We start from the raw sequence: 27746 nt of genomic DNA on the forward strand, positions 1-27746 counted from the left end.
TCACATTAGATGATCCACCTCTCATAGTATGTGAAATAATACTTTGCCTCTACTATGAGACTATATCACATTATCACTTGTCATTGTCGTTGTCTCTCAATACTCAGCTGTGGTGCAATACTTCTTGGATAAGCTCATTTGACTTTCACTACTTTGATCCTTGATCTTGTCGAGAAATTGTCTTTGTTCTGTATCCCTTATCAAAAACCTCCCCATTAGGCATTGATCTGTCTGATCTTATATAATCCTTAGAGAACTAATACCAATGGTGATTCTCTCTTGTAGGCCTGCAAGGTTTCACATCTGATTTGAAGGGATATCTGAACAGCAAAATCTAGCTTGGAGGTAAGTTCAATAATTTTTTGTAAAGCAAATCAATATAAGAATTAAACTACCATTCTGCTCCATTTTATGTTCCCAAGTGGATGTAGTGTTTCTCATTTCTTTTCTTCTTTGGTTTTGACTCCTTTATCACCATTTTATATGCACCATACTGAATTCCATTGTTTTTGCCACAGTTGTGGGATATTCTAAGCATCACATTGGTGGGATAGTCCATCATACTTGAATTTTCCTTTACCTACAAATCCATCCCTTTCCTCTCATCAAAAACTCCCAAACAAGCGGGAGAAAAGAAATAATTCAAATATTATTTTCCATTCCTTTCCACCCAATTCCATTTTCCCCGAAACATATGAAATCACCTTGCAGGAATGAAACTATAAGAATGAGAACTCATAATAAAATGGAAGACACATTTTTGGTTATCTATGATTCCAATAATTCCTGATTCTAGTTGGTAAAGATCAGTGAAAAACAAACTCATTGTTTCTCAGTGAAATTGGCAGATATGCTCTTTTGCTAATGTTCTATAAGTCCTGATATTCTTTTCCTTGTGCATTGCTTTCTGACAGGCTCATTTACTTAAAGGCATGGAGGATTCAGATGGTTCATCAAACATGAGAAATTTTACATTCAAAGGAAGACTGTTACCGCTGCCACCTAATACCTTCGATTGCATTTTTCCATCTGATGAAAATTGCATTGCCAATCCCACTGTTAGATCAGAAGGTTATCCAAAGCCTATGGGGGGACAATGCCACCAACGTACATCATCCGATAGCTTTATATTAGAGGAACAACCCTCTTGGCTTGACGAATTGCTTAATGAGCCAGAGATACCTGTGGGCAGAGGTCATCAGCGTTCATCAAGTGACTCTATTGCATCCTTAAATGGACCAGCTAAGTCCTTTAGAGAAGACACATACAAGTTCAAAAACAATCCTGAAGCTGGACCTTCTAGGGGATTTTCTAATTTTGATCATCATAAAGGTTTGTCGCAGGCTTCCTTGCACGCAAATGCAAGCACTTCTCATATGCATCAAAATAAGGCACGGGAATCATCCTCCACTTCTGTTACCTCCTCAAGCAGCTCTTTATTTACAAGCGATGGCATTAGTCTTCAAACCTCAGGATCATCATGCACTCCACAAGAACCTGATGGCATGCCATCTAAAGCCATTGTAAAGAAAGATGGAAAGGATCCAGAATTCTCTTCATTTAGAAGCGATTGCAGCCATTCTAATCCAACTACATCCAGGGCAGATTTAAAACGTGCTAAACAGTATGTTGTCCACTCATTTGCTCCCCAGTGGCATTGTCTTCATATAGGCTAATTATTTTTTTACACTCTCACATGTGAAAATTTTCACATAATTTCCATATTTTTATATTAGATATCTGCATTTTACACATGGTATTAAAAAGTGTTGACATGATGTGAATAAGTGTGAATATGGTTGGATTTGAAACAATGAAAACCCATCTCCATATGTTCAGTTAAGCATAATATGAGTAACAGTGTAACACCTTGATCCTAACTGACTTGTGCTGCTGAGTTATTATGTTACTTTCACGTCCTCTATGCTTAAACCTGTTTCTTGCAATTTCTTAATTCTAAATTGTTCAGAAGCTGCATAATCAATTTTCGATACTACTAGATTTTTCTTTCTTCAATTTGTTTGGATTGATTAACATCTCTTTCAGTTTTTTATTTATCTAAATATAAATAAATAAAGATTCAATCTTATCTAGGGTGGGGTGGTTTCAAGTTACTTTTTTATTTTGTTAAAATTTACACTTAAAATTGTATTCTCTTTGTAGTGTTCTATACATAGTACTCCTCTTTATTAGGAATTATTCCTACATGTATACATCTATAAGAAAAAATATTTTAAATCTTCACTACTTTAGGAAGCCAAATTAAAATGATAGTTTGTATTATTGTTGCTCAATGCATACATCTAAAAAAAATGTGAATGGATTGATTTTCACCTGAACTTCCCCTAGTGTGCCTCCCATACGTGCATACGGATTTAATCATAAAATCTCTCAAGCCCTTCCACCCCCTCAAACCCTTCTATTCTTCTAGACTCTTTTCCCCTTGATAACAGTATGCAACAGTTGATTTTGATGTTTTCAGCTTTACCATGCCCTATAATTAACTGAATGACGGTCACGGACCAATTTTTATTCAGACTTTTTTTTTTTGCTATTTTTCCATTCGAGAATATTTAATTCCTTTAGTCTAACCTCAACACTCTCCAAATCAAAGGGTAGTTCTTCAACATAGTTTCTCTATGGTTTTGTAAAATCTAGCAATTTGAGTGCTTCCACTTTGAATATGGAAAAAAATAAAATAAAATCCTTAGTTCTACAAAATGCAGGCAATTTGCCCAACGGTCCCGACTCAGGAAACTTCAATATATAGCTGAAATGGAAAGAAATATCCAAGTTTTGCAGGCAAGGCCTTCAGAAACTGAAATGCTCAAATAAGAATTGTTTATTTACTATTGTACAAGATTTGACACTGTCAGCCAATATGACCTTACAGGCAGAAGGATATGAAGTCTCAGCTGAGCTTGAATTTCTTGACCAACAGAATCTTATATTGGGCATGGAAAACATGGCCCTCAAGCAACGGTTGGAAAGTTTATCTCAAGAGAGATTCATAAAACACTGTAAGTTTTTTATTAAAAGCTTGAGACTTTTTTATGCTTTGCTTCCTTTCCATGCTGGTTTATAGAACCATTTAAATGAATACCATATCACCAGTTTATGGTTTTAAATGTTATGGCATCAATCTCATCTTTTGCTTGGGCATCCTTTATACAAATATTTCTTTTTCCTCCATATGTCTCTTTCCCAGTTTAAAATCAGAAAATGGCCCTCTTTTAGTATGATGTTTCCTTGAATACCTGTTCATAGGACTGCTGATGAGTAGTGCTTTATTTTAAATGATATTTGTCCCCACCATCTCTTTCTCACAAGTGCATTAATCTCTATGCTTTACACATAATCAAAATCTCTCAAACAACTCTCCTTGACACATGATCAAACTATCTCAAAGAAGAGGAAGAGTTGTTTGAGATGGCTTAGATGTGCAAAGAGAGCAATTAATGTACAAGTTAGGAAGAGTGAATTGATTCAAGTAAAAGGAATGAAAAAAAAGGTAGAGAAAGACTTAAAATAGCATAGAAATAGTAAAAAAAAAAAGAAAAAAAGAAGAAGGATGACTTGGATGTGATAAAATAAAGAAAGAGAATATATGCGACTGTCCCTAATTAGTCTATTGAGGATTCATAGCCGACTCTAAAGTAAATACTAATTTTCGAACTAACGACAAATTTTTTTTTTTTTTTTTTTTGATAAGTAACAAAAATTTTTATTAAAAAACAAAAAATAGCCAACCCGAGTACATTGGGAATGTACTATGGGGGCCTAAATCAAAAACCAAGATTACAACGATCAAGTAAAACAAGAAGGGAAGAATAAGAAGAATGACAAAAGATCACACTCCAATCAAGGAGAGTGTGTAAAAAAAAAAAAAAAGACTTAATCTCTAACATAAAGCGCTCACATCCCTCAAAGTTTCTAGCATTTCTTTCACGCCAAATACACCATAACAAGTAATGAGGCACAATTCTCCACAACTCTATATTTCTATGTTGTCCAAACATACCCTACCAAGACTCCAACAACTCAATAACCTTTTTAGGCATAACCCAATGAATTCCAAATAAACAAAACACCAACGACCACAACTCACAAGCAATGGGGCAATGAAGAAGAATATGATCCACTGATTCCCCACAATTCTTACACATATAACACCAATCAAGAACTAGCACACGTCGTTTGCGAAGGTTATCTGTTGTTAAAATCTTACCTAAGGAAGCAGACCATGATCATTTGCTGTTATTGCAATTGCCCTACCATCTTAAGGTAATTTTTTTAGAAGTATCATAATCTAACTAGAATTGGGTTTCATGATCATTTGTATGCTCTGGACTCTGTTACTACAGTGGAACAGGATATGCTACAAAAAGAAGTCTCAAGGCTTCAAAATTTATACCAACAGCAGCAGCAGATGCATTCAAAACGTCATCAAATCAACAGTACAAATCTTGATTCCCACACCTCCATAATACCAAAGGAAGCTGGTTCCTGAGAATGCAATTAGCAGCTGACAAGACAAAAGATATCATACATAGATGGACTAATATTCTCATTATCTAATCTATAATCTTTTTCTTTTTTATGAAATTTGGAAACTAATAAGGCCTTATTATTAGAGCCTTTGTTTCACTTTTGTTGTTATGTTTTTGGTATATGCCTTGTTGGTAAATCCTGGGAAAAGCCAATCTCTTGGAATTGAGCTGGCCCGGAAATACCAAATGAGATTGTATTGGTTATTCTCCATAACATGGCTTGCATAGTATGTTCTTTATTTGTTTGTGACTTCCATATGTTGTCTCAAAGTGAAAGAGATTTCAATAAACTACAGCATTTGGTTTTGTTTGGTTTTACTGGAAAATACTCAGTCTAGTATCTACAGACTACAATTAACAATGGACCTTTGATAGATCACAAATCTAAAACTCAGAATGAGGGTAATTTCCAGAGTTGCTATGATGATGCTCCTGCAGCGTTAATAGAGAGAATATAAATGCACATGACAGGAGATTTCTAATTTGGAGAGCTTTACAAACAAGAGAAACAGCCTGGGCAATAAATTTTTCCCATCCTCAAAAAGTAAATATCAGAGACATAAGCATAACCATAGTTTATAAGAAGCAATACACCAGTTCCTCCATTGGATTTAGTTAATAATTGTTAATTAAAATTTTCCTGACCTAGAGTGTTTGACACTGAATCATAAAAGTATCAGTTTCTTGAGCAATGTGTTGCATGCGCATTATTATATGTAACTGAAATGAAAAGAAAGATAAATAATGAATATAAAATTATGAAGCCCTGGGAAGTTTAAACTTGAGATTCCATCTTCATAATGGTTGTATACTGGACCTATTTTCTATACTACAGAAATTTGCTGGTCAACCTACAACACTAGCGCACAATAGATACAAAGCTATACATGATTTAATTTTTCAGACTTTTCATAAGCTTCCAAAGCTTCCAAGTCTTTCTCTTTTTCTTAAACCTTAAGACTGCCATCTTCTTACCTTTCCATTTACGATGTCTTTGTTTATCCTTCAACCAAATATGATAATCCTTCCCCCGCTTGCACTCAATGAAATCTGCTAGATCATCAAAATCAGGTAAATTTTTAGAGTCTCCTAACATGCATTTCAGGAACGTCTCCCCATTACAGGTTTTCACTGTTTCCTCCTCTGTGCCATCAACAGACTCCTTCATGTGATTAAGGATGGACACATTCTGTGAAGTTTCTGCTTGCTCGTTTTGTAATTTCTGGTCTAAGCTTCTGAGATCCGTGCTAGAAAAAAGGGAAAAAAATGCATTGAGAAAGAATAAAACTGCACAGAAGATCCATGCAAATGATGGAACTCCATTCTTGGTAAGACTATTAAATAATGAACTAGCATATGGCACTGACTTTTTCATCGCACAAAAGACAAAAGCAAGGCTCTAGTTTGCCTAATAGTTTGCTTAGCCAGCATAATTTCAAGGAAACAACTTTCCACAAAATTATATGAGGTTAGTTCTCTTTCTAATTTGGAACTAAACATTCCTAAGGTAGAAAAAAATTTTCAAGCTCCAAAAACTAGCCAAAACAGTGGCTTCCAACATCACAAGATGTCCCAATTTGAAAGCAGAAAGCAATTTAAAACATTAGAAGCATGAACACACTGCGTTACATGCTCTACATGAGAACCAAAAATCATGCTCATGTGACAAAGACAACAGTATCATGATTCATGTACCTTAAGTGAAGCATCTGAATCTCTTGAAATCTTGATGCAACTCTTTTACTAGATTTATGTGCCAGCCTGGCCTGCAAAATTTGTCAAAGCTTCAAGCCTTCAAGGCATAAAATACGACAAAGTAATTAAGAATTTAAATTGGGAAGAAACGAAAATCACCTCTTGAACTTTATCATAGGATGATACTGATGACAAGGCTACAGATCCCGTACCAAGCAATGACCTTAGAGCTGCCAAATTACCCTCTTCAAATGCAAATAGATTAATCAGTGCCATCATCATGGAGATACATCCCTTCACCAAGAAATTAAGCCCACTTTTAAAACTTAAAGACAGCAAGCCCGAAAAGTGCAAAAACATCCACTTGGACTCCTTATGTCTTGTTGGGTAAATTTTCATAATGTCACACAAGAATCTTTGAACTGGAAGATATACACTGGATTCTTGAAAACAGTGAATTATGCCCACCATAAAATCATATTCCTTACATGAAGCAGCATTTTCCAAGGATTTCAGACATCCCAAATTCCCACTATGCCTTAAACACCAAATTGCTTGTACCAATGAACTACTCATTAACTTCAATATAGAAGCAAGAAGATAAATATCTTGGGTATTTGTCTCCCCCTTTTTGTACAATACAGTATCACTAACATCATCTGAAAAAGCATTAAGAATTATACAATCTAAGATTGACAAATTCTCATCTCTGCTTGATTCCTCAAAAACATGTCCATTCTCTTTCAAATATGAAATAGATCCAGTCATCAAGTCAGATTTTGTTCCAAAGAACATATTGCGTAAATAAAATTCCCACAAATCATCTGCCTTGGAAACTACTTTATAAACTCTATTTATTGTTCCTTGCTGAACACATAAGTCAAAAGTCAGATTACTTTTCCCAAGCACGCATGGATTGACAGAAACTGTAGATCCTATAGAATGATTGTCCACTTGCAAACTAGACATGAGTTTGCTGTACAAGATGACAGACCTTTCAAATGTAGTAAGGTAGCAATTCATAAGTCCAAGATCTGGACTCAAATTCTTAGAAGACATGCCAATGCCAATGGCATCTGAAACCAATGAAATTAAATGGGCCTGGAACATTTTTGGTGCAGAAAGAATGACAGGATTGAAAAGCAATGACATGGCTGGAGCGAGGCTCAGTTCAGGAATTCTAAAATCATTGTCATGCTGCCACACTAACCTGTTAATGAAATTATCAAATGCATGCCCATCTGAAACTGACAGGACAAAATGAACAGAAACCACCTCCAGCACACTTTCAATATCCCCATGACCAAAATGGCACATAAACAGTGCTTCATTTCCGGAAGCAGAATCAACTAGCATAAAGCACTTTCTCAATGATTTATTTATTAGAAGCTCGTCCGCCAAAACCTGAATATCATATTTCAACATTAAGTTTCTATGGCTTCAACAAAACTCCATAAAAGTAACTACCCGGATAAGAAGGTATAGAGAGGGGTAAAATGAAATGGACAAAAGGCTTTAAATAAAGGATGCTTAATTTTGAAAGAGTGTATGTGCTACTTTAATTTTTCATTTGAAACAATATCCTCGATGTTCAAAATCATGTACATCCATAATGCTAGTAATAAAGATTCAAAAGTAACTCAAAAAGGAAGCCAGGATAGCAGCAATCAATTAGCATATAAAGGAAAAATTGTTACCCAGTAGACTAGGAAGGTTTTAAATAGCTCCACTAAATCACAAGTGATACAAAAACATAATTATGAATTTATTCCAATATTGCCAGCTTGGTTGTTTAAACTTTCACCCTTCCATCTATTAACCATTAAACAAAATACACTAAAATACACTTTTTGGCTCTTGAAGTTTGGAGTTGTTTTCATTTTAGCACATTATGTTTCAAAATTTTAATTTTATCCCTTCATGTTTGATGATGTTCTCATGTTGACTCTGGTGTCCATTACTCCATTTCTATGAGTAATTTGACCGTTAATTGTCCTTCATGTTTGACTTCTTTTTTTGGGATAGGTAAGAATAATTTTATTGAAAAGTGATTACATCATGAATGAAAGACACGGAGTAGCCTAAAGAAATTAAAATCAGAAAAATATCTACATATAAATTGACTCTAAAATTTTGAATAAAAGTACTATCTATAAGACCCAAAGTAAAGGACCATTCATGTTAAACTATTTCATGAAAATACTAGTTGTAATTTCTAAAATGTCGTACAATGCATGGATTTTGTTGTTGTAGGAAGAAACAAAACACACACACACACTATGAATGGTTAGATTACTAAGACGGTATGACCAACATGAAATTAAAAATCAAACATAAAGGGCCAAAATTAAACAACCCAAAGTGCTAAAAATGTACTTTAGTCAAGAAATTCCATAGTGGCAAACAAAGCACTAACATGGGATGTTACAGAGGCTGATTTTTTTTTTTTTTTGGGTGCTTATTTAGTTTATTTGCTTATGTAAACTTTTTAAAATCCTCAACTTTTCAAATGTGCAACTTTCAGTGGAAAAACAAGCTATGCCAAATCAACACAAGTGATATTAAACGGTCACAGAAGCATGAAATTAATACATTTTCAAATATTTCAAATTTTAACAGACCAAATCACTAAAATCAAACATAAAACCAAATTTAGTGATCGAAATTTCAGCTACCACGAAATTAACAAATCTATAGTTGAAATCAAAAGCCACAAAATTTTCAAATTTTTGGAAATGGTGCTTACTTAGTTTATTTGCTTATGTAAACTTTTTAAAATCCTTACCTTTTCATATGTGCAACTTTCAGTGGAAAAACAAGCTATACCAAATCAACACAAGTGATATTAAACAGTCACAGAAGCATGAAATTGATACATTTTCAAAAATTTCAAAGTATGAAACTGCAACATTTTAAATTTAAACAGATCAAATCACCAAAATTGAGCTTAACAACTCTATAATTGAAATCAAAAGCCAACAAAAGTTTCAATTTTTCGGCGGTTACCTCGATCAAGGCGCATAAAAATGGCCGGCAAGGATCCAATGGTTTGAGAAAACACAGCGACGCCGCAAAGTCCTCAGCCACAGAGGCAATGCAACCATCATTATCATCATCACCAAACAACTTTTCAAACTTAACACTACTCTCGCTCTTCTCACTCTCGCTCACTAGAGAAACCAAAACCCTCACAATCAGAAGCAGAACCCTAACTTTCTTCCACAGCAAATTCGGATCGAACTCCAACAAATTCAACGCAACCAAACAGCACCTCAGGATCAAAATCAGCTGCTCCACGCTGGCCCACACCTTCGCACTCGACCTCGTTCCCCGGAAAACGTCGTGCAGGTCGGAGAAGAAGAACTGCTTGAACCGCCGATCGAGATCTTCGAACAGAATGTTTGAGAGAGTCCGCACGGACTCGAAATCGGAGCGGTGAAGCGGTGCGTTTAGCGACGTGTGGAGCAAGAGGAAGTAGATCGATTTGGTGAGCGATGGCTTCAAATCCTGCAAAAAAAAAAAAACCCTAGAATTGAGAAATTGGGAATTTGGGAAGGAATTTGGGGAAAACTGAGTGTTTGAATTTACCTGTGGGGAAGATTGGATTAAGAGGATTAGGGTTTTGAAGGAGTGTGGATTTGGAGGAAGGGTTTGTTTGGAGGGACTCGGGTGGTTTTCGATTTTTCCGGGTCCCATTTTTGCTTGATGTGCTGGAAAAAGCACCAAGCTTTTGGGAGGTGGAAAAATGAGAATGGAATTGAAATTACTGGGAATTGTGAAGAGGTCTGTTTGGTTTGTGAGAATTGGATTTCTTGGCAGGTAAACCGAGAGAGAGAGAAAACGAGGGAAAAATGAGCTTTGTTTGATTTGAAAGGTTTAACGGACACCTAAACCGATTAGAAAATATTTTTAAAATATTTTTATATTTTCTGGTGTAAAAACCTTCCCAATATATTAAATTTATAATTACTCTAATTGCATGATGAACCAACCCTAGTTAATGTGTTTAATCGTGGAAAAATTATGTGACCATGCTACAAATCAGTTGGTAAGTTTTATTAATGTGGTGATGCAAAAATATTGTGATTTTTTATCAATAAGAACTAACTAAAGTTAGTTCTAGGGTCAATTTGACAAATATGAAAACTTTAGAGCATTCTTATCAAACATGTCAAAAAATATAGCATTTAATATATCAAAACATTACTTTATTTATTTTAATACTCCACTTTATAATACACCTAATATCAAATGTTTTATTTTTTTTACCACTTCATTAAAATATTATTTATTTTAATCAAGTGAGAGAGAGAAAATAGTGGAGAGAGGCATAGGCAGATAGCACAAGAGACAATGAGAGAGAGAGAAAAAGAAGAAGAAAAAAAAAAAAACTCTAGCATCTTACTACAGTAGGTAAAAAAAAAAAAAAAAAAAAAAAAACCCTAGAATTGAGAAATTGGGAATTTGGGAAGGAATTTGGGGAAAACTGAGTGTTTGAATTTACCTGTGGGGAAGATTGGATTAAGAGGATTAGGGTTTTGAAGGAGTGTGGATTTGGAGGAAGGGTTTGTTTGGAGGGACTCGGGTGGTTTTCGATTTTTCCGGGTCCCATTTTTGCTTGGTGTGCTGGAAAAAGCACCAAGCTTTTGGGAGGTGGAAAAATGAAAATGGAATTGAAATTACTGGGAATTGTGAAGAGGTCTGTTTGGTTTGTGAGAATTGGATTTCTTGGCAGGTAAACAGAGAGAGAGAGAGAGAGAGAGAGAGAGAGAGAGAGAACGAGGGAAAAATGAGCTTTGTTTGATTTGAAAGGTTTAACGGACACCTAAACCGATTAGAAAATATTTTTAAAAGATTTTTATATTTTCTGGTGTAAGAACTTTCCCAATATATTAAATTTATAATTACTCTAATAGCATGATTAACCGACCCTAGTTAATGTGTTTAATCGTGGAAAAATTATGTGACCATGCTACAAATCAGTTGGTAAGTTTTATTAATGTGGTGATGCAAAAATCTTGTGATTTTTTTTATCAATAAGAACTAACTAAAGTTAGTTCTAAGGTCAATTTGACAAATATGAAAATTTTAGAGCATTCTTATCAAACATGTCAAAAAATATAGCAATTAATATATCAAGACATTACTTTATTTATTTTAATACTCCACTTTATAATACACCTAACATCAAATGTTTTATTTTTTTTATCACTTCATTAAAATATTATTTATTTTAATCAAGTGAGAGAGAGAAAATAGTGGAGAGAGGCATGGGTAGATAGCACAAGAGACAGTGAGAGAGAGAAAAAGAAGAGGAAAAAAAAAACTCTAGCATCTTACTACAATAGGGTTTCAAAGATAACACTCCACTGTAGCAAAGATGTCAAAAATTTTAAGAATAGCATGGTTGATGTGGATGATATTTTAAGGGGATGAGAGCTAAAATTAGGATTTAACATTTTTCACATCTTTGATGTGAATGCTCTAAATTAGAGAGTTCTAAAGAATAATTGGAACATCATGGAGTGTTTTTGCAACTAAACCAAAATCCTAGAGGGTGTTTTTGTTAAGATTTAAACGTTTTATTTTATAATATTTATTGGAAGTATCTTTAGATATTTGGTAGTTTGATCAAGTCTTTAGGTATTTGGTTATTTGATCTCAGCCAGATTTCATGGTTGAGAAAGTGTCTCACGTTGCTATTCTAGTTTGTAAGAGTTGTGGATAGTGCTATCCTATTTTATAGAAGTTATGGCTAATTCTAGATAAAGTGTTCTGATGTAAAGCTTATTTATAAGCCCTTTTCTTTATCAATAACATATTTAGCTTTACCATTCAACACGTTTTTTTTTTTTTTTTGGCATTTTGACTTAAAAATTATGCATTAGGATCATATTGTATGCTTTTAAGCACATAGGATATTGTTTTAGGAGACAAATTCCTCAAAGAGCCTAAAACAACTTCTCTCACCAAGGAGTAAAAACTACTTCAACTAAATAAGCTTCTTCTTCTTCTTCTTCTTCTTTTTTTAATTTTTTTTTTTTTTAGGGACAACAAAGCTGCTTTAGTAACACCTAGTTTGAGTCTCATTACCAAATAAATTTATTAGAGCATTAGTATTGGCAGTGCTAAAAAGCCTTATTGTTATTTTTAGCACCCCAATACTAAAAAGCATGCTGCAATGGTGGAAAGAGAGCCAAAAAATTTGGCTGTTAAGCTACAGTGCACAACCATCTTGTAGCTAAGAAGGTAAAAAAAATATATTATTAAAAGTTATATTATTTTATTGTGGTAGTGGTGGTGGTGGTGGTGGTGGGGTTGTTATTTATTGTAGTTGATATATTATTTTATTGTATTGAAAGCTAAAATAAAACTACCAATGTTAAGTATTTTGTAAAATAAGATGGTAAAATAGATAAAGTAATTTTTTTGTAGTATCAAATTACTAAATTTATGGCTCTACCAACGGATGCTCTATAGACTATAATGCAACCTATAGATCCAAAGAGGCGACCGTTGTTGTTAATAATATGTTGAGGGTCACCTGCGATTGCTAATAATGGTTCTTGCAATAAATGCCATAGACGTAATAGTTGTTCATTAAATTTGCTTGATCTATACAGTGTATAATTGAATCTTAAAACCATCAGTTCTCAAGCAAAATATTAGATGTTGAGACTCGAGATACCATTTTCATATCAGCTGTGTACTGGACTTAATTTTGATACTAAAAGTACACAATAACACTAGTGCACAATAGCTACAAAGCTATACTCAATTTAAGTTTTCTGCTTTTTCAAACACTTCCAAATCTCTCTCTTTTTCTTCCACCTTTTCACGATATCTTTGTCGAATGCTTTAAATAGCCAAGATAATCCTCCTCTCGCTTGCACTCAATGAAATCTGCTGGATCATTCATAAACATATAAGTTTCTAAGGTCCTCTACTACGCAATTCAGGAATTCAGATAATTTTGCTTGGTGTGCTGGACAAGCACGAAAGCTTTGGGAGTGGGAAATGGGAAATGGGAAATAGAATTGAAATTACTGGGAAATGAAACGTGAAGAGGTGGAATAAGGTGAAGAGGTCTGTTTGGTTGCGAGGATTGGCTTTTCTTGGCGGGAAACTGTGAGAGAGAGAGAAGAGGGAAATTGAAATGTTGTTGGGCTGAAATTTGTTGTGGGCTTTAGTTGAGGAATTCGTATCAGAACTGCAATTCGTTTTTGTTATTGGGCTTCAACCTAACTCAGATGTAAAATATATATTTTTAGTTTATATTTAACTTTTAATAATATATATAATCCCAAAATTTTGTTATTGGTTATAAATCCATAATGGATAGACTTATCAAGATTGGCTATATGGCCTTGACAATCTTTTATTATGAAAAACAAAAACAATGTGAATAAAATTTCATTGCGATAAAGTATTATGAAGAGATACATCCCAATTTCTCCTAACAAGGACTCAATTAAAATCATTGAACTGTAATTATGTAATATTATATATTACAGATTAAAATTTATTAAATGTTAAATTACATTTCCGGTCCCTAAATTTTAACCAATAAGAGGTTTTAGTATCGGAAGTTTAACATGACTACTTTTAGTCTTTAACAAACTTGAAGTAATTATTTTTATTTCGTAGCTAACTTGTCTAACAAATTGGTAATGTCTCAGTTCTTAGTTTCTTGTTTGTCTAAGAAATTTAATGAATGTTGATGCAAGGACCAAAAGCAAACAATTTAAGTTTATGAAGGACTACACCAAAAAAAAAAAAGGTTTATGAAGGACTAAATTCAGTCATTTGTTAAAAGGACAAGAACCAACAATATATTTTGTCTAAACATGTTTCTTTTCAATTACCTTATCCTTGTAGTATAATGAATTAAAATGATCAAATAGATTACACGAACAAGTATTGAGTTCCACCACTGATAGCACATAAATCATGTTCAATCACATAAACAAATGAACTTTCATGATTGTAGCCACAATATATAGTTTGATGTGCACTTGGAATGAGGGATCACTTTATATACATTACATTTATAATACAAGGCTCTAAGCTATTCTTGATTAGTATGGTTCTTTGAAGTAAAGAGCAAAAATGATACTACAAATGGAAAAAATAATGACGACAATGTCAAAACCAAGGGCTGCGGTTGCTTGATCACCTAGATCCATGTTCTTTCCACCAAGGCGATCAACCATGTCAGGAACAGATTCCCAGTTCTCTACATCTTGCTTGTAAGGATCCTCCAATTTCATTTTCAGTTTCTCGGCTTTGCGGCTTGCAGCCTCCTGAGCAAGTGTCCAATCATAAAATCTACGGGTTTCTTCATCGCTCAGTACATGGTATATCTCTCTAAGCCTCATGAACTTGTCTGAAGCAACTTTTAGTGGAAGAGAAGTTGTGTCTGGATGGTACTCTTTTGATAATCTTCTGTAAGCTGCTTTGATCTCTTCCATATCTGCTTCTGCTGATACTCCTAAGAACCTGATTAATTCCAACTTTATTGGATATCATGGATGCACACATATATAGAAGCAAATTCATATATGATTTAAGAAGTGACCTTTTTTATTTTTTGAGTACCTAAACACTACTATGACACAGGGCTTAATTGAATTCAATTATATGATTGTATTGGTCAATGCAACATCATTGATGTTCTCTTTCCTTAACCGTAATTAAATTCAATCACGTGACTTATTAGTCATGGACTCATGGTCTAATCTAATTGAAAAATCTAAGATCAACACCTTGGTCCTTAGTAAATGTGTCTAAGTTTTACAACTTTAACTAATGTACTTTTTTAATACATTTTCCACTGAATAACTTATGATTGACTACAATATGGACCATATAAAGCTAAGCAAATGTTTTCAAGTTCACAGTCCTAGAAGTTCATAATCACATCCAAGATTGTAAGTTGTACATTCAATTCTAGAAGGGAAAGTATACAAAGAGACTCACTGGTAATGAGAGTCGGATGAGTCGTTTAGCAAATCAGCAAACTTCTCACCCAATAGATTCTTCTGCTCCTTTGGTTCATTGCTTTGTTGTTGTTTTGGCTGGGAACTAGTGCTTCCTCCAATCCAACCTTCATCTTCATTATCCCAATGGATTCTTGTGTCAACTCCTGGTGGTGCTCTTTGGGGTTTTGTGGTTCTTGCTGTGATGCAANCTTTACATCCTCGAAAAGATAGTTCTTCAAGATTAGTCAAATGTTCAATTGAAGAGGGAAGTTCTGTAATAGCAGTGCCATTTAAGTGAAGTTTTGATAAGCGTTTCATACTTCCCATGAATTTTGGAATTCTCTCAATTTTTGAACAGCCAGAAAGAATGAGAATTTCAAGAGAATCCATTTCAAACTTGCTTGGAAGACTTCTAAGGCTTTTGCAGTTTTCTAGATCAAGAAGAGTAAGTCTTTTAAGAACCATAATAGATGGGTGTACCTCAAGTAAATTTATACAACCACTAAAAACCAATTTCTCAAGATTGGGAACTCCGGTGAAGTCAGGGGTTGCAATGAGGTTTAAGGAATTATTCAATTTGATGAACTTTAACTTGTCCAAATACTGTTCAAAGCCAAAATATATAGTAGAAGAGTTAGCTTTAATAATCCTTACAATTAATTGAAAATTAAAAACAAAGTTGTATCAAAGTACTTAAATAACAATCTTACCTTTGTCCCTTTCCAAAGCTGTTCAATTTTACTATGCAACAATTGAAGTTCAACAAGCTCATATGGTTGAAAATTCAATGGCAAAGACTTTGAAGGATACATACTCCAATCAACAATTCTTAATTTATTAGAAAGATGTTTGGGGCCATGTAGAAGTTGGACATCATGAATTATAAGCAATTTAAGGTTAGGCATCTTTGGAAAGGCTTCAAGATTCCAATGTGCCATTTCTGATTTATGTAGTTCGCCAAATTCAAGAACAAGTCCTTCAATTGCTTCCATTTCCTAACAATAAGAAAAAGGAATGAGTTAGTTGCAAGATATATGCTTACTTAGAGTTGTTCAAATTTCAACTTCTTTGAATAACATCATAAGGTATATTCTCTAAACGTATCTTACTGTATTTTTCATCAACACATTGCGAATGTCGTTATGCAGCCACAATTTGCTCCACTTTTCAGGTTCTTGAGGATAATCTCGACGAACTATGTCTTGTCCCATTATTTGTAGTAAGTCATGCATCCAATATTTATTTTCATAATCTTTTAAGAGAGACTTTTCAATGAGAACATCCAATCCAAATGTAGGGTAAAGGCCAAGACAATCTAGTATTTCTACTATATAATCTTTGTCCTTCATATTGAAGAAAAATGCGATATGTAGAAATATTTCCTTTTCTATATCCTTAAGTCCATTAAAACTAATTTCAAGTGTTTCATTAATTTCTTTTTCAGGATATTCCTTGAGCTTATATGATGCACTCTCCCATTCCTCCTTACTCCTACCATGCAAAAATGAACCCAAAACATCAATAGCTAAAGGTAGGCCTTTAGCATAATTTACAAAATATGTGGACAATTTTAGATAATCTTCATGGGGGTTATCTATTTTGAAGGCTTTCAAACTAAAAAGACGAAGAGCCTCAATATCATTTAGTCCTTGAGGCTCATATATTCCACATACATTATGCATTTTCAACAAACGCCCTTCTCTTGTTGTTATGATAACTCTACTACCTGGACCAAACCAATTAGACTCCCCAGCTAACTTTTCTAGTTGACTGTAGTGATTTACATCATCAAGAACAAGAAGAATCCTTTTATGAGATAAGCTATTCTTGATAATACGAACTCCATCATAATCATCCCTAATATAAATATCCACACTTTTCTCCTTCAAAATATCACTAATAAGTTTTTGTTGTAATGGAAGTAACCCATATTTTTCAGATTTACTCCTAACATTAGCGATAAAACAATCACCTTCAAATTCACTACAAATCATCTCGTAAACAACTCTGGCCAGAGTTGTCTTACCGATTCCACCCATTCCCCAAATCCCGATAATGCGAACATCATTTGATCCTATAGCTAAAAGCGACATCAAGTCCTCCACTTGGGAATCTATTCCAACTAATCCTTTGATATCTCTTAGTAATGGATATCTCAATTTATGTGATATGAATTCCACAATATCTTGGATAAATTCTGACTCATACCTGCAAAGAAGAAAGACAATTAAGCAAATATGATTGAACCGCCCAATACACCCCCAACCCTAAAAAATTCAGATATTGGGTGTTTTAAGTTTTGTTGTAAAGTAGCCTCAAAATCTATTAAATCTCAATTGAGAAGTAGAGAACTAATTCAATGAAATAATTTCTATATAACATTAATAATCCAATATCACCGAAAACATATTAATGAGTTACTGTTTATATATAAACAATGCTGTTAAAGGTGGTCCTCTCATATGAGGAGGAATAAGGTTGAAATATATGTATACATATGAATGCACTTATATATGCTATCCTAGATTTACGTCAAAATAGCATCAAAGTTTTAAAGTTCTATCCAAACCTAATTCAAGAGAATAAGATATTTAGTGGATATACAAAATTGGTTTGAGATAAGCGCACGCAATCCAAGCTTGGATTTGGTTGAGGGAATTTGAGTCAATGTGTAAATCGTTTAAAATTCAAATGGATCCACATTGATAATTAGAAAAGGAAGGAGAAGTAATAAATTTTTGTAAAATCGTACTAGCACATCAAAGAGAAGATAGTAATGAGTTACAATCATCAAAGACTTATTTTTGTGTAATATTAAGAATTATAATAAACAAAAATAATAGAGTTTTAAATGAGATGAGAGGGTAAAATTTTTAGTATTATTCATTTAATTTTATTTAGAATACAATCAAAGCTTGAGCTTATCACCAAATTATATTAAATGTTCAAGCTCTATTAATTAACTTATCCTTTACCCATATAGAATAAACACTATAACTAAATTTTTTGCTACCAATATACAAATCTATTATGATAATTAATATCTAAATTATAGTTGAAATTATACTATTTGAGTTAATTAGATAGACTTATTTCGTTTATAAACTTATAAAAATTGAATTCACTAATCTTGTATTGTTAAAAAATATATGTAATTTTTATTACAAATTAGATTATTTATATTATCAATAAATTACAAATAATAATTTGAACCATTTTACAAACTTACACAATCCAATCTCAAACCTATATAAGTATATTTTTGTATATGTATATACATAGACATATAATTTAATACATGGTCAAATCAAATCTCATACTCACGAGTTTGTTTATAAACACGTTATCATATTTGAACTCAAATTATTTATAATTGAACCTAAACTTAAGCTTGCATGAACTTGACTTATTTGCTAAATAAACTAATCTAAGCAAACTTTTCAACCTTACATGTCAAGGTAAACCCAAATCTGAAAGAACTACCCCTCAATCGTTGTATTTATATTGAAAATCTCTATGTTCTTGTGTGATTGATATCTTGACTTGGTGAATTTGGTGATTTTGGTGATTATATTTTCTAAAGATTGATTAAAATTCTTAACTAATTTTCTTAATTCACACAGGATTAGATTAGGACCCAACAAAATATACATGTCAAAGGGACAAATACACAATCATTTATGAATGTAGTTTTTCTCATGACAAATGCATTAGAATCACATCATAACAACAATTAGTTACAAAATAAATCTAGTATATGTAAATGTAGACAACAATTTAATATATTCAATGGAAATAATGTTATTAGCAAAATATACCTATCATGTAAAGACAAACCAGAGAGATTGGCCACTTCTGTCAAAGCAGTTCTCCATATGTGAACTTTATCTATATTCTCTTTTTCATGTTTGACAAAGGCTTGTGCATAAGTTCCTGTTTGCTTTCGTACCTCAGATGGATCCATATCGTAGAAAATGGGATGAACTATTAATCCTATCTTATCTTTGCATTCCATGATCTTTACAAGTTCATCCAAGCACCATGTTGAGGATGCATAGTTTTTCGAGAGAATGACAATAGCATACAATGATTCTTCTATTGCTTCTAAAAGCTCAGGTTTAATAGGTTTGCCTCTTTCAAGTTTTTCATCGTCCCTAAAGGTGAAAATTCCCTTTTGTTTCAAAGTAGTGTAGAGATGATCTGTAAAAATCTTGCGAGTATCTTCACCTCTGAAGCTTAGAAAGACATCGTATTTCCACTTACGGCTAGAAGAAGAGGAAGAAGATGGGCCTTTTGAATCCATGAAATCAAATCTAAGCTTTCAAGTAAACCTCGAATCACAATATAGAATTAGAGATACTAGTCAAAATTTCATTCAATTAACTTTTTAAAAGTAAAAATTAATAAATAAGGTGTAAAATGAAACGATTTGGAAATAAATGAGTGAAACTAGGGAGAGGAATCACAAAGTTAATTCATTGGGACAATTTATCAAACAATGGGAATTCAAAAATAATTAACCTAAGTTGTGAACTCAATTAAATTAATCACAGTTCAATTTTTATTTCAGGTCAATCAGTGATTCAAAATGAATCCCTGCGTTCATTAAGATCACAATAAAGGCCATGGAAACAATGGAAAGGCATGTGGCATAAATTGATATCTAAGAACACGAGAGACCCCCCAAACTACATTGAGCTTATGACTATAAAAACCACTAATCAGAATCTTTAACAAACATTTTGCATAAATTTGATAGGTGCCAAATATTATTAAATAATCAACTCAGAGACTTTCCCATAGGTGCCAAATATTATTAAATATGAGGAACTACGACAGCAAAATTGATACACAGCCAATAATTTTTTCTGGGTATGAGTCTATACAAGCAACAATAAAGAAAGATGGATTTTCATAATTTATACCGAAAGAGAAGCTCCTAAAAGAAGATGGGTATGGAAAAAAAATTGACAGAGTATATTGATTATTGAGAGAGAAACTAAGAGAGAGATTGAGAACTTACATTGAAAACTTGAATCAGAATCTGCAAACTACAAACGTCTTGGAGCTGTAAGAGAAATGGAGAGATCTAAAATCCAAGACGTTGGTTCCTGCTGCTAGTTCTAAAGGCAAAGGCGCAAAGCTAAATAAAATGCAAATGTGACCAAAATGAAGGTGGGATGAGGTAAATTGCTATAGTTTTTATTTTATTTTTTAATTTTTTTATACTATTTACTTATCTATTTTTTTTTTTTAAAGTGTGCTTTTATTTTAAAAATAATTTATAAATTTTCTTTTATATAAAATAAATAAATTGAGTAATTTCTTTTTTGTCATTAAATGGGGATTTGAACTCAAAATTAAGCTTGACTTTGATGGTTGGCAATGTTTAGTATCTTCGGTTAAGTTCTCTCCAACAATGTTGAAAATTCGTCTTAGCAACTGTTTGGAGTGAGCTAAAAAATTCAGTTTATTTACATTTTTAATTTATTTTTACTAATATTTATGGGTCTCACTGTATTTTTTAATACTATTCATAGTTCTGTACTATTCAACTTATTTTTAAACCTATTTTTTCTACTCTTTATGCAAAATTTTTTTTAGCTTTAGCTAAATAAACTATTCTCAAAACGAAGACTCAAAATGTTTGTTTTGTTTCCATCTTTTTGAATCCTAGATATAGAGTATAATTTAGAGAGAGAGAGAGAGAGAGAGAGAGAAAAAAAAAAAAAAACAGTTCTTACTTAGACCATCACAAGAAAGCAAGCCAGTAAAGGCCCATTCCTAATAACAAATAGAGTACACTACAACAAGCCCCAAAGGTAAGCCCATCCAACAACTAGACTTCCCCAGCAGTACTTTCAAACGGCGTTACTAAGGTTGTTTCTTTGAACCAATTGTGTAAGCCCAACGAGTCACACAAAAGGAAGCTATAAAATCTATGTATCAAGGTTCAAGAGCTGCACTAAGCTCAAATTCTGATGCTTCATCAAGAACAAAGGCCTTAAGAATTGTAGAATACTCATCATCAGGCATGCATGCGGCATGCCTAGGCACTAGTGTTTTTATTATATTCAAGCCTGGATTGAGGCTTGAACCCACATGACCAAGCATGCTCAATGTCTAACAAGCACGTAAACATCGCAGTACATGTTCCATGTCTCCGAGGTCATCAATATACGCAAAGGAAAAAAAAAATGCCATGAGACTATTGTTTTTCTTAATTAAAAGCCAGAAATATATTATTTTAAAATAGAGAATTACAACACAATTTAGGAAAGTAGAGCCTGCAATGCATTAATTGGAGGAGTAGTGGTTGAGGATGTTAGAGAATGGAGACACTTGTTTCTATCAAACGCCTAAACAGCTATTCTTGTCCTCCAAGATCTTGAATGCATATATCCAATTTTTGTAGCTGATTTTGTGCATTCTTGAGGATGCCATCATATTTGCTGGTCTTGCAACCAAAGAGAAATTGCAACACAGCGTTTATTTTTGAGAATCCGATCCATCTTTTCCTTCTTCACAGTATCGTGCTTTCTCCTTTCGGGTACACCAAGTTTGAAACCAATGACCATTTCAGAAATAACAATTACTGCAGCTACAGCCATGAAAGAAAAGCAATCTTCTTTCTTGGATGAATGAGCGATTCATTTATAAAAAAAAGTACAATCAGTTCAAAATATAACCAAACAAAGCAACACCAATACACAAACATCCTACACCACACCATAAATATTAAAAAATGAAATTTCCAAATCTGTTAGTTCAAGGAGACAAGGACCATTAACAGTACAGAACATGAAATACCCCCAAAGAAAGCTCTTGTTTTGAACAGAATTGTAGTAACTGTTACATTCAACTCTATTCTTCACTTCCCACCAGATCATTTTGACCATAGCCTCTTTAGAAAATAGCTTCCTTGATGAATACTGGCATTCCTCTGAAGCCAAATATGATAGATAGTATGCCAGTCTAGACACAACTGATTTCTCCTCGTAGAACATAATCAGCCAACAGAACTTTGGGTTTTAGACAGCAGCACATTATGGTTCATCATATCCACATTGAGAAAGAACAATCACAAAATAAGTGGTACATACTTTTAATTCTTCTTTTACAAATAACACACTGAGCATCAAGATTAGCATATCACTAAAAAATTTGATCTTTTTTAGACAATCTATTGTGAACCCTTAGCCATCCTATAAATGCATGTTTTGGAATTACTTTGGGAAACCAGCTTGGATGCATGGACACTTCATTTAGGGTGCCGTACCAATGTCATACCGGTGTCGTACCTACCATTTCATGTTATAATTTTTCAAAAATTACTCGTGTTGCTGTGTTGTACCCATACCTTTATCCGTATCTGTGTCCGTGTCCGTGTCCGTGCATCCTGCTAGGAAACCAGATGATGATCTTCACCATTTAACCTTGGGGCATTTCTTCCTTATACAGTTTCACTTCTATGCACCTGCACAAGAATATTTTGCTGTTCTCTCAGTAATTCAAATTAGCCTGTATTCACTTTCAATCTCAACCAGATTAAGCTTACTCTAGATGTTAAACAAGTAATCTGAGGACGCATAACAAAGAAAGCACCTCCAGCTATGTGAAAGCTGTCTGGTAAAAGCTGTAAGTACCATCTAATTGCATCAGATTTTGTGGCAATTAGAAGCTGCTATTACATACAAAGCAGATAATGTGAAAGCCTCTAGCATGCCTTCAAAATGCATGAACCTGCCCTAATCCGAATAAGAGCTTCTAATTTATTTACCTTTGTATTTATCTGGTTAATGATTTCTTATATCAAATAGACATAAAATGCAGCAGGGCAGTTACTCATTTTTTTCAAAATGTAGCAGCACCAAATTTAAAAGTAGGAGTTTTATTTTTTCAAGGCAACACAATCAGTGTCATCTAACCCCATTAGTCCAAGATTCCAAACTAACTGGAATTCAGCAAAGTGCCTAAGCAATTAGAAAATAATAATAATAACTATATTGCATGGACGAGGCTAAAATAGCCAAGTACCCGGACCCGTGTGGGAACCCATGCAACTTAGATGTTCAATTTATTTGAACTATTGGTTTTTAATTTAGACAACATTTTATGGGTGTCCCTTTGCTATTTATTATTATTTTTAAATTAATTTTAGATATGTTTTCAAGCATTTTGTTTTTGTTACTTAATTTTAAAGCTTAAAATAAACATATTATGTCCAAAAATATTTAAAATATACCTTAAAAATATTAATTAATTAATTAATTGTCGTATCCCAGATATTTCGTACTTCAGTTTTTCAAGAAATACTGTACCACCGTACCTATACACGTAGCCGTGTCTGTACCCGTTCAACATAGAATAATAATAATTGAAATACAACAAAACCAGAAGGGAGAAGATGAAAAATCATGGAGAAAAGTCCAAAACAAAATAAAAGCCGAAGAAACCCAACAAGTTTCATAGCAGAACCATAAGCAGAAGAAAATAGATCTTTTTCCAAATTGATTCACACCCCCAAGCTGGGTATAAAAAAAAAAAGTGAACTAATCAGAGAAAGCTAAAGTGAATAAGCCAAAATTCAGTAAAAACAATTTATAGTCAAACATCTTCATGACCACCTTGTAGTTGTTGGCAATCTGTCAAGAATATAATTGCATGAGTTAAGCCTATCAATTCCAAATCTCACTTACATACATTGTTAGAATATGTTAAATAGAATTTTTCGGAATTGAGACTGAGAAAGAGAGAGAGTAGAAGTAAATATTTTCATGGTTCAGCTTGACAGCCTACACTCATATTGGCAAACCCTTCACTAACTACATCTTTATTGTGTTGAATGTTTGAAAGAGTCCAACGAAGGATATAAACAGGAATACGCTAGCACCATTATGCATGAAATCTTAAAATCACAGCAGCTAGTTGTATTGCAAAATCATGGTATTTTACAAAGGCATGATCTACTCTATTTTTATATAGTCTATTGTATTCTAACATATATGTCTTCATCGCATTAAATCGAACACAGAAATATCATTCAACAAAAAGAAATCCTACAAAAAAACAAAAGAGAACTTCAGGGAGTTCAAGTATGGAGGGACTGAGGCTGATGTACTCAACAAAACAAAGACAATTGTTGATTTGAAATTTTGAATAAACCTTCCCAAAACAAATGGAGCATTAAAAAGAATTTAGCGCAAAATAACTATTAAAAAAAATTACAAACAATAAGCAAATGATGTATATACAGCTGATTTGCATTAAATTTCCTTGTACCTTGTTCCCAATATAAGTTTATCAAAACTACTTAACTAAAATTTGGAATTTATTCTTTTATGGAAAAACTTGAGCAAGGTGGTAAAATGAAAATGGCATAGTAAGCTTCTGACACTCACACGTTTAAGAAACTAGTAATGGCAATAACATTTTGACAAAAAAAAAAAAACTCACATATTATGGATTTCCTGTAAACAATCTTGTGGACAAGGAAGATTCCTTGTTATCATGGCCAACTTTCTGTGGAAAGAAAAAAAAAAATCAAGGGTACCACAGGCCCAATAGGAAGCTACAGAGTCTATGCATCAAGTGCTGCACTTAAAAGTAAATTCAAAAGTTTAAATTGAAAAAAAAAAGTGTAGTATATATGTGCCCAATAGGAAGCTACAGAATCAATGTAATGATGACTTACCAGTCTCAGGCCACCTTCCTTAGAATCCTTGCAATCAGAGTCACCATAATAAGATTAATATAATCGGAGTTACCCTGAGCCATACATCCTCTATATGTCTTCCAATCCTCTTTGAGTTGTTCAGTAAAAGCTGCAAGTACCATCTCATTGCATCAGATTTTATGGCAATTAGAAGCTACTATAACATACAAAGAAAATAATGTGAAAACCTCTAGCATACCTTTGAAATGCATGAACCTGCCATAATCTGAATTAGAGCTTCTAATTTATTTATTTATGTATTTATCTGCTTAATGATTTCTTATAGTAAATATACATAAAATGCAGCAGGAGGCGGTTACTGCTTCTGATTCAAATTGCAGCAGCACCAAAGTTAAAATCAGGACTTTTTTTTTTTTAGAGATACAATTTCAACCAAAAAAAAAAAAAACCCATTTTATAAAAAGAAGAAAGCAAACCCAACTGAGAACACTCAAATAAATAAGCCAAAATTCATTTTAAAAAAATTACAATGGAGCTCATTCATGAGCACCTTGTGGGCAATCTGTCAAGAACAGAATTGCATGATTAAAGCCTATCAATCCAAACCAAAATTTACATATATTGTTAGAATATGTTAAAACAGATGTTGTTTTACTTGCTACATCTTTATTATGTAAAATTGTATGCCACAATGAATCCAACGAATGGTATAAATAGGAATACATTATGCCCATTATGGAAAACTTAAAATCATGGTAGCTAGAAAACCATGGACCATGGTCTACTCTATTGATGATATAGTGTATTATATTTTAACATATATGTCTTGATCGCATTACATCAAACACAGTTACACAGAAATATCAATCTAATAAAAAAAAAAGGGACAACAATGGTGCATTTTGGTATGAGACCAAATAAAAAAAAAACACTTATGTACCTTTCAGAGACAATTCTGCCTGCAACTGCTTTAGGAGTCGTTGACTGTGGGTGAGAGAGTGAAGAGTGAGAAACCACAGGTGAGTGCAGATGTTGAGCGACTGAGGCCGACATACTCAACAGAGAAAAGATTAGCTCAAAAAATGGAACATCAGAGAAGAACAGAAACGGAGGGAGGGAGGGAGAGAGAGGGGTATGCTTTGTTACCATTGGTGAAGCAAGTCAAAGAGAGAGGGCTATAGAGACTAAATCAGGGCTGCAATAAAAACAGTTTCTGAATTTAAAATTTAAAAATTTTAAATACAAATATATATGTGTGTGAGTGTGTATGCACGTGAGCCAAAGAAAATGGAAAAATAAAAAAGCAACCAACAATACTTGTAATAGAAAGAAATATGGTGACTTACTAGTCCTGAAACACCTTAATTAGAAACCCTGCAATCAGAGTTACCATAGTCAGAGCTACCATGAGCCATACATCCTTTCTATATATTTGAATCCTCCTTGAGTGAGGTACATCATTAGAGCAGCCTTCACCACTAGGTCCAGCCCCATCATATTCATCACGGCTTCGCTTCAAATTGATTCCTTCGGTTGAATTGTCAAAATCATGACGAACATCCAAACCCTCATAAGGAGTGATGCAGGTGCTGTTACTGGATTGGGCCGATATCATTTCTTTGATACCATTGATGTCTTGTTCGTATACTATACGAAACCCACAGTTCTTAACCTTTGCATTTACATAGAAGAGCCATCTAAATCTAACCTCCATGTTCAAGAATACATTCTCATCAATTTGATTAAGTACTGCTCTGTCACCATTACTCAACACTTCAGAGGGTACATAGGACATTACAAGGTGACTTGATTTAATCCCATCTAAATTAGGGCAACGGCCCAAAAAAATGTCTGAAGATTCACGTTTATTGATTACAATGTTACATGCCAACGTATAGCCAGAAACCCAATAATACACAGTGGCGGGTGAAAAAACAACACACACAGCGATTCCTTTCCACATATTACTCGATTGAGAAGGCACATTTTTGTTGGGATTAGTAACTTGTGCAATCACTCTATTCCCCACACTCTGATGGCTAAACCACTTCGAAATTTTACATCCAGGAAGAAAAATACTAAAGGGACGAAATTCATTGAGTCGCTTGCAGACTTCCTGAAACATACAAACCGCAATGTTTAGAATTGTTAATAGCATATATATATATATATATATATAGAGAGAGAGAGAGAGAGAGAGAGAGAGAGAGAGAGAGAGAGAGAGAGAGNGTGTGAATCAATTTGGAAAAGGACCTATTTTCTTCCGCTTTTGGTTTTGCTTTGAAATTTGTTGGGTTTCTTCTGCTTTTATTTTATTTGGACTTTTCGCCATGATTTTTCATCTTTTTATCCCTTCTTGTTTTGTTTGATTTCAATTATTGTTATTTTTTATTATCTAATTGCTTAAGTACTTGGCTTAATTTGGGTTAGTCTTGAATCTTGGACTAATGGGGTTAAATAATTGCAAAGACATTGGCTGTGTTGCTTTTTTTATTTATTTAAAAAGTCCTGATTTTAACTTTGGTGTTGCTGCAATTTGAATTAGAACGAGTAACTGCCCTGCTGCAGTTTATTTCTATTTATTACTATACAAAATCATTAAACTGATCAAACACATAAAAATGAGAATCTATATATCAGTTACGGCTGGCATGTTGGAGGCTTTCACATTATTTGTTTTGTATGTTATAGTGGCTACTAATTGCCACAAAATCTGATGCAATTAGAAGGTTCTTGAAGTTTTTACTGGACAGCTTTTTGTATCACTGGGGGCACTTTCTTTGTTATATGTCCCTAGATTGTTTGTTTAACATCCAGGGTAAGCTTAGTCTAGTTGAGATTGAA

At 33.4% G+C, this 27746-nt stretch overlaps 5 protein-coding genes and 1 long non-coding RNA gene across 7 annotated transcripts; 1 reads left to right on the top strand and 5 right to left on the bottom strand.

Moving 5' to 3' along the window:
• Positions 1-4856, top strand: LOC112019821 (uncharacterized protein At4g06598). Of its 2 annotated transcripts, none has more exons than XM_065774106.1 (5): positions 1-345; positions 915-1624; positions 2712-2802; positions 2894-3020; positions 4365-4856. In XM_065774106.1, exons 2-5 carry the CDS (start codon positions 933-935, stop codon positions 4508-4510), a joined length of 1056 nt encoding a protein of 351 aa, XP_065630178.1. In that variant the 5' UTR covers positions 1-345; positions 915-932; the 3' UTR covers positions 4511-4856. The 2 variants fall into 2 exon arrangements, with proteins under 2 accessions (XP_065630178.1, XP_023908133.2); XM_024052365.2 differs by having other exon boundaries at positions 5-345; positions 2727-2802.
• A 420-nt stretch (positions 4857-5276) lies between these two features.
• On the bottom strand, positions 5277-10086 carry LOC112019820 (uncharacterized). Its single transcript, XM_024052364.2, has 5 exons — positions 9834-10086; positions 9252-9752; positions 6405-7649; positions 6246-6316; positions 5277-5797 (listed from the first exon to the last, which is right to left on the bottom strand). Exons 1-5 carry the CDS (start codon positions 9939-9941, stop codon positions 5443-5445), a joined length of 2280 nt encoding a protein of 759 aa, XP_023908132.2. The 5' UTR covers positions 9942-10086; the 3' UTR covers positions 5277-5442.
• A 4108-nt stretch (positions 10087-14194) lies between these two features.
• LOC112019818 (NAD(P)H-quinone oxidoreductase subunit T, chloroplastic) lies at positions 14195-15691 on the bottom strand. The gene is made up of 2 exons (XM_024052362.2): positions 15225-15691; positions 14195-14744 (listed from the first exon to the last, which is right to left on the bottom strand). The coding sequence occupies exons 1-2, from the start codon at positions 15689-15691 to the stop codon at positions 14324-14326; spliced, it is 888 nt and encodes a 295-aa protein (XP_023908130.2). The 3' UTR covers positions 14195-14323.
• A 24-nt stretch (positions 15692-15715) lies between these two features.
• Positions 15716-20384, bottom strand: LOC112031967 (disease resistance protein Roq1). The gene is made up of 4 exons (XM_065774107.1): positions 20250-20384; positions 19045-19557; positions 16336-17434; positions 15716-16221 (listed from the first exon to the last, which is right to left on the bottom strand). Exons 2-4 carry the CDS (start codon positions 19527-19529, stop codon positions 15883-15885), a joined length of 1923 nt encoding a protein of 640 aa, XP_065630179.1. The 5' UTR covers positions 19530-19557; positions 20250-20384; the 3' UTR covers positions 15716-15882.
• A 1555-nt stretch (positions 20385-21939) lies between these two features.
• Positions 21940-25259, bottom strand: LOC136067808 (uncharacterized). The gene is made up of 3 exons (XR_010629224.1): positions 24921-25259; positions 24683-24748; positions 21940-22703 (listed from the first exon to the last, which is right to left on the bottom strand). It is a non-coding gene; the product is annotated as an uncharacterized LOC136067808 (long non-coding RNA).
• A 100-nt stretch (positions 25260-25359) lies between these two features.
• Positions 25360-27016, bottom strand: LOC112031960 (uncharacterized). Its single transcript, XM_065774129.1, has 3 exons — positions 26249-27016; positions 26049-26097; positions 25360-25942 (listed from the first exon to the last, which is right to left on the bottom strand). Exons 1-2 carry the CDS (start codon positions 26863-26865, stop codon positions 26064-26066), a joined length of 651 nt encoding a protein of 216 aa, XP_065630201.1. The 5' UTR covers positions 26866-27016; the 3' UTR covers positions 25360-25942; positions 26049-26063.
• Between the last annotated feature and the right edge of the window lie 730 nt (positions 27017-27746).

This window comes from Quercus suber, unplaced genomic scaffold, assembly GCF_002906115.3.
Source record: "Quercus suber isolate HL8 unplaced genomic scaffold, Cork oak 2.0 scaffold_86, whole genome shotgun sequence".
In the NCBI taxonomy this organism is placed as follows: Eukaryota; Viridiplantae; Streptophyta; class Magnoliopsida; order Fagales; family Fagaceae; genus Quercus; species Quercus suber.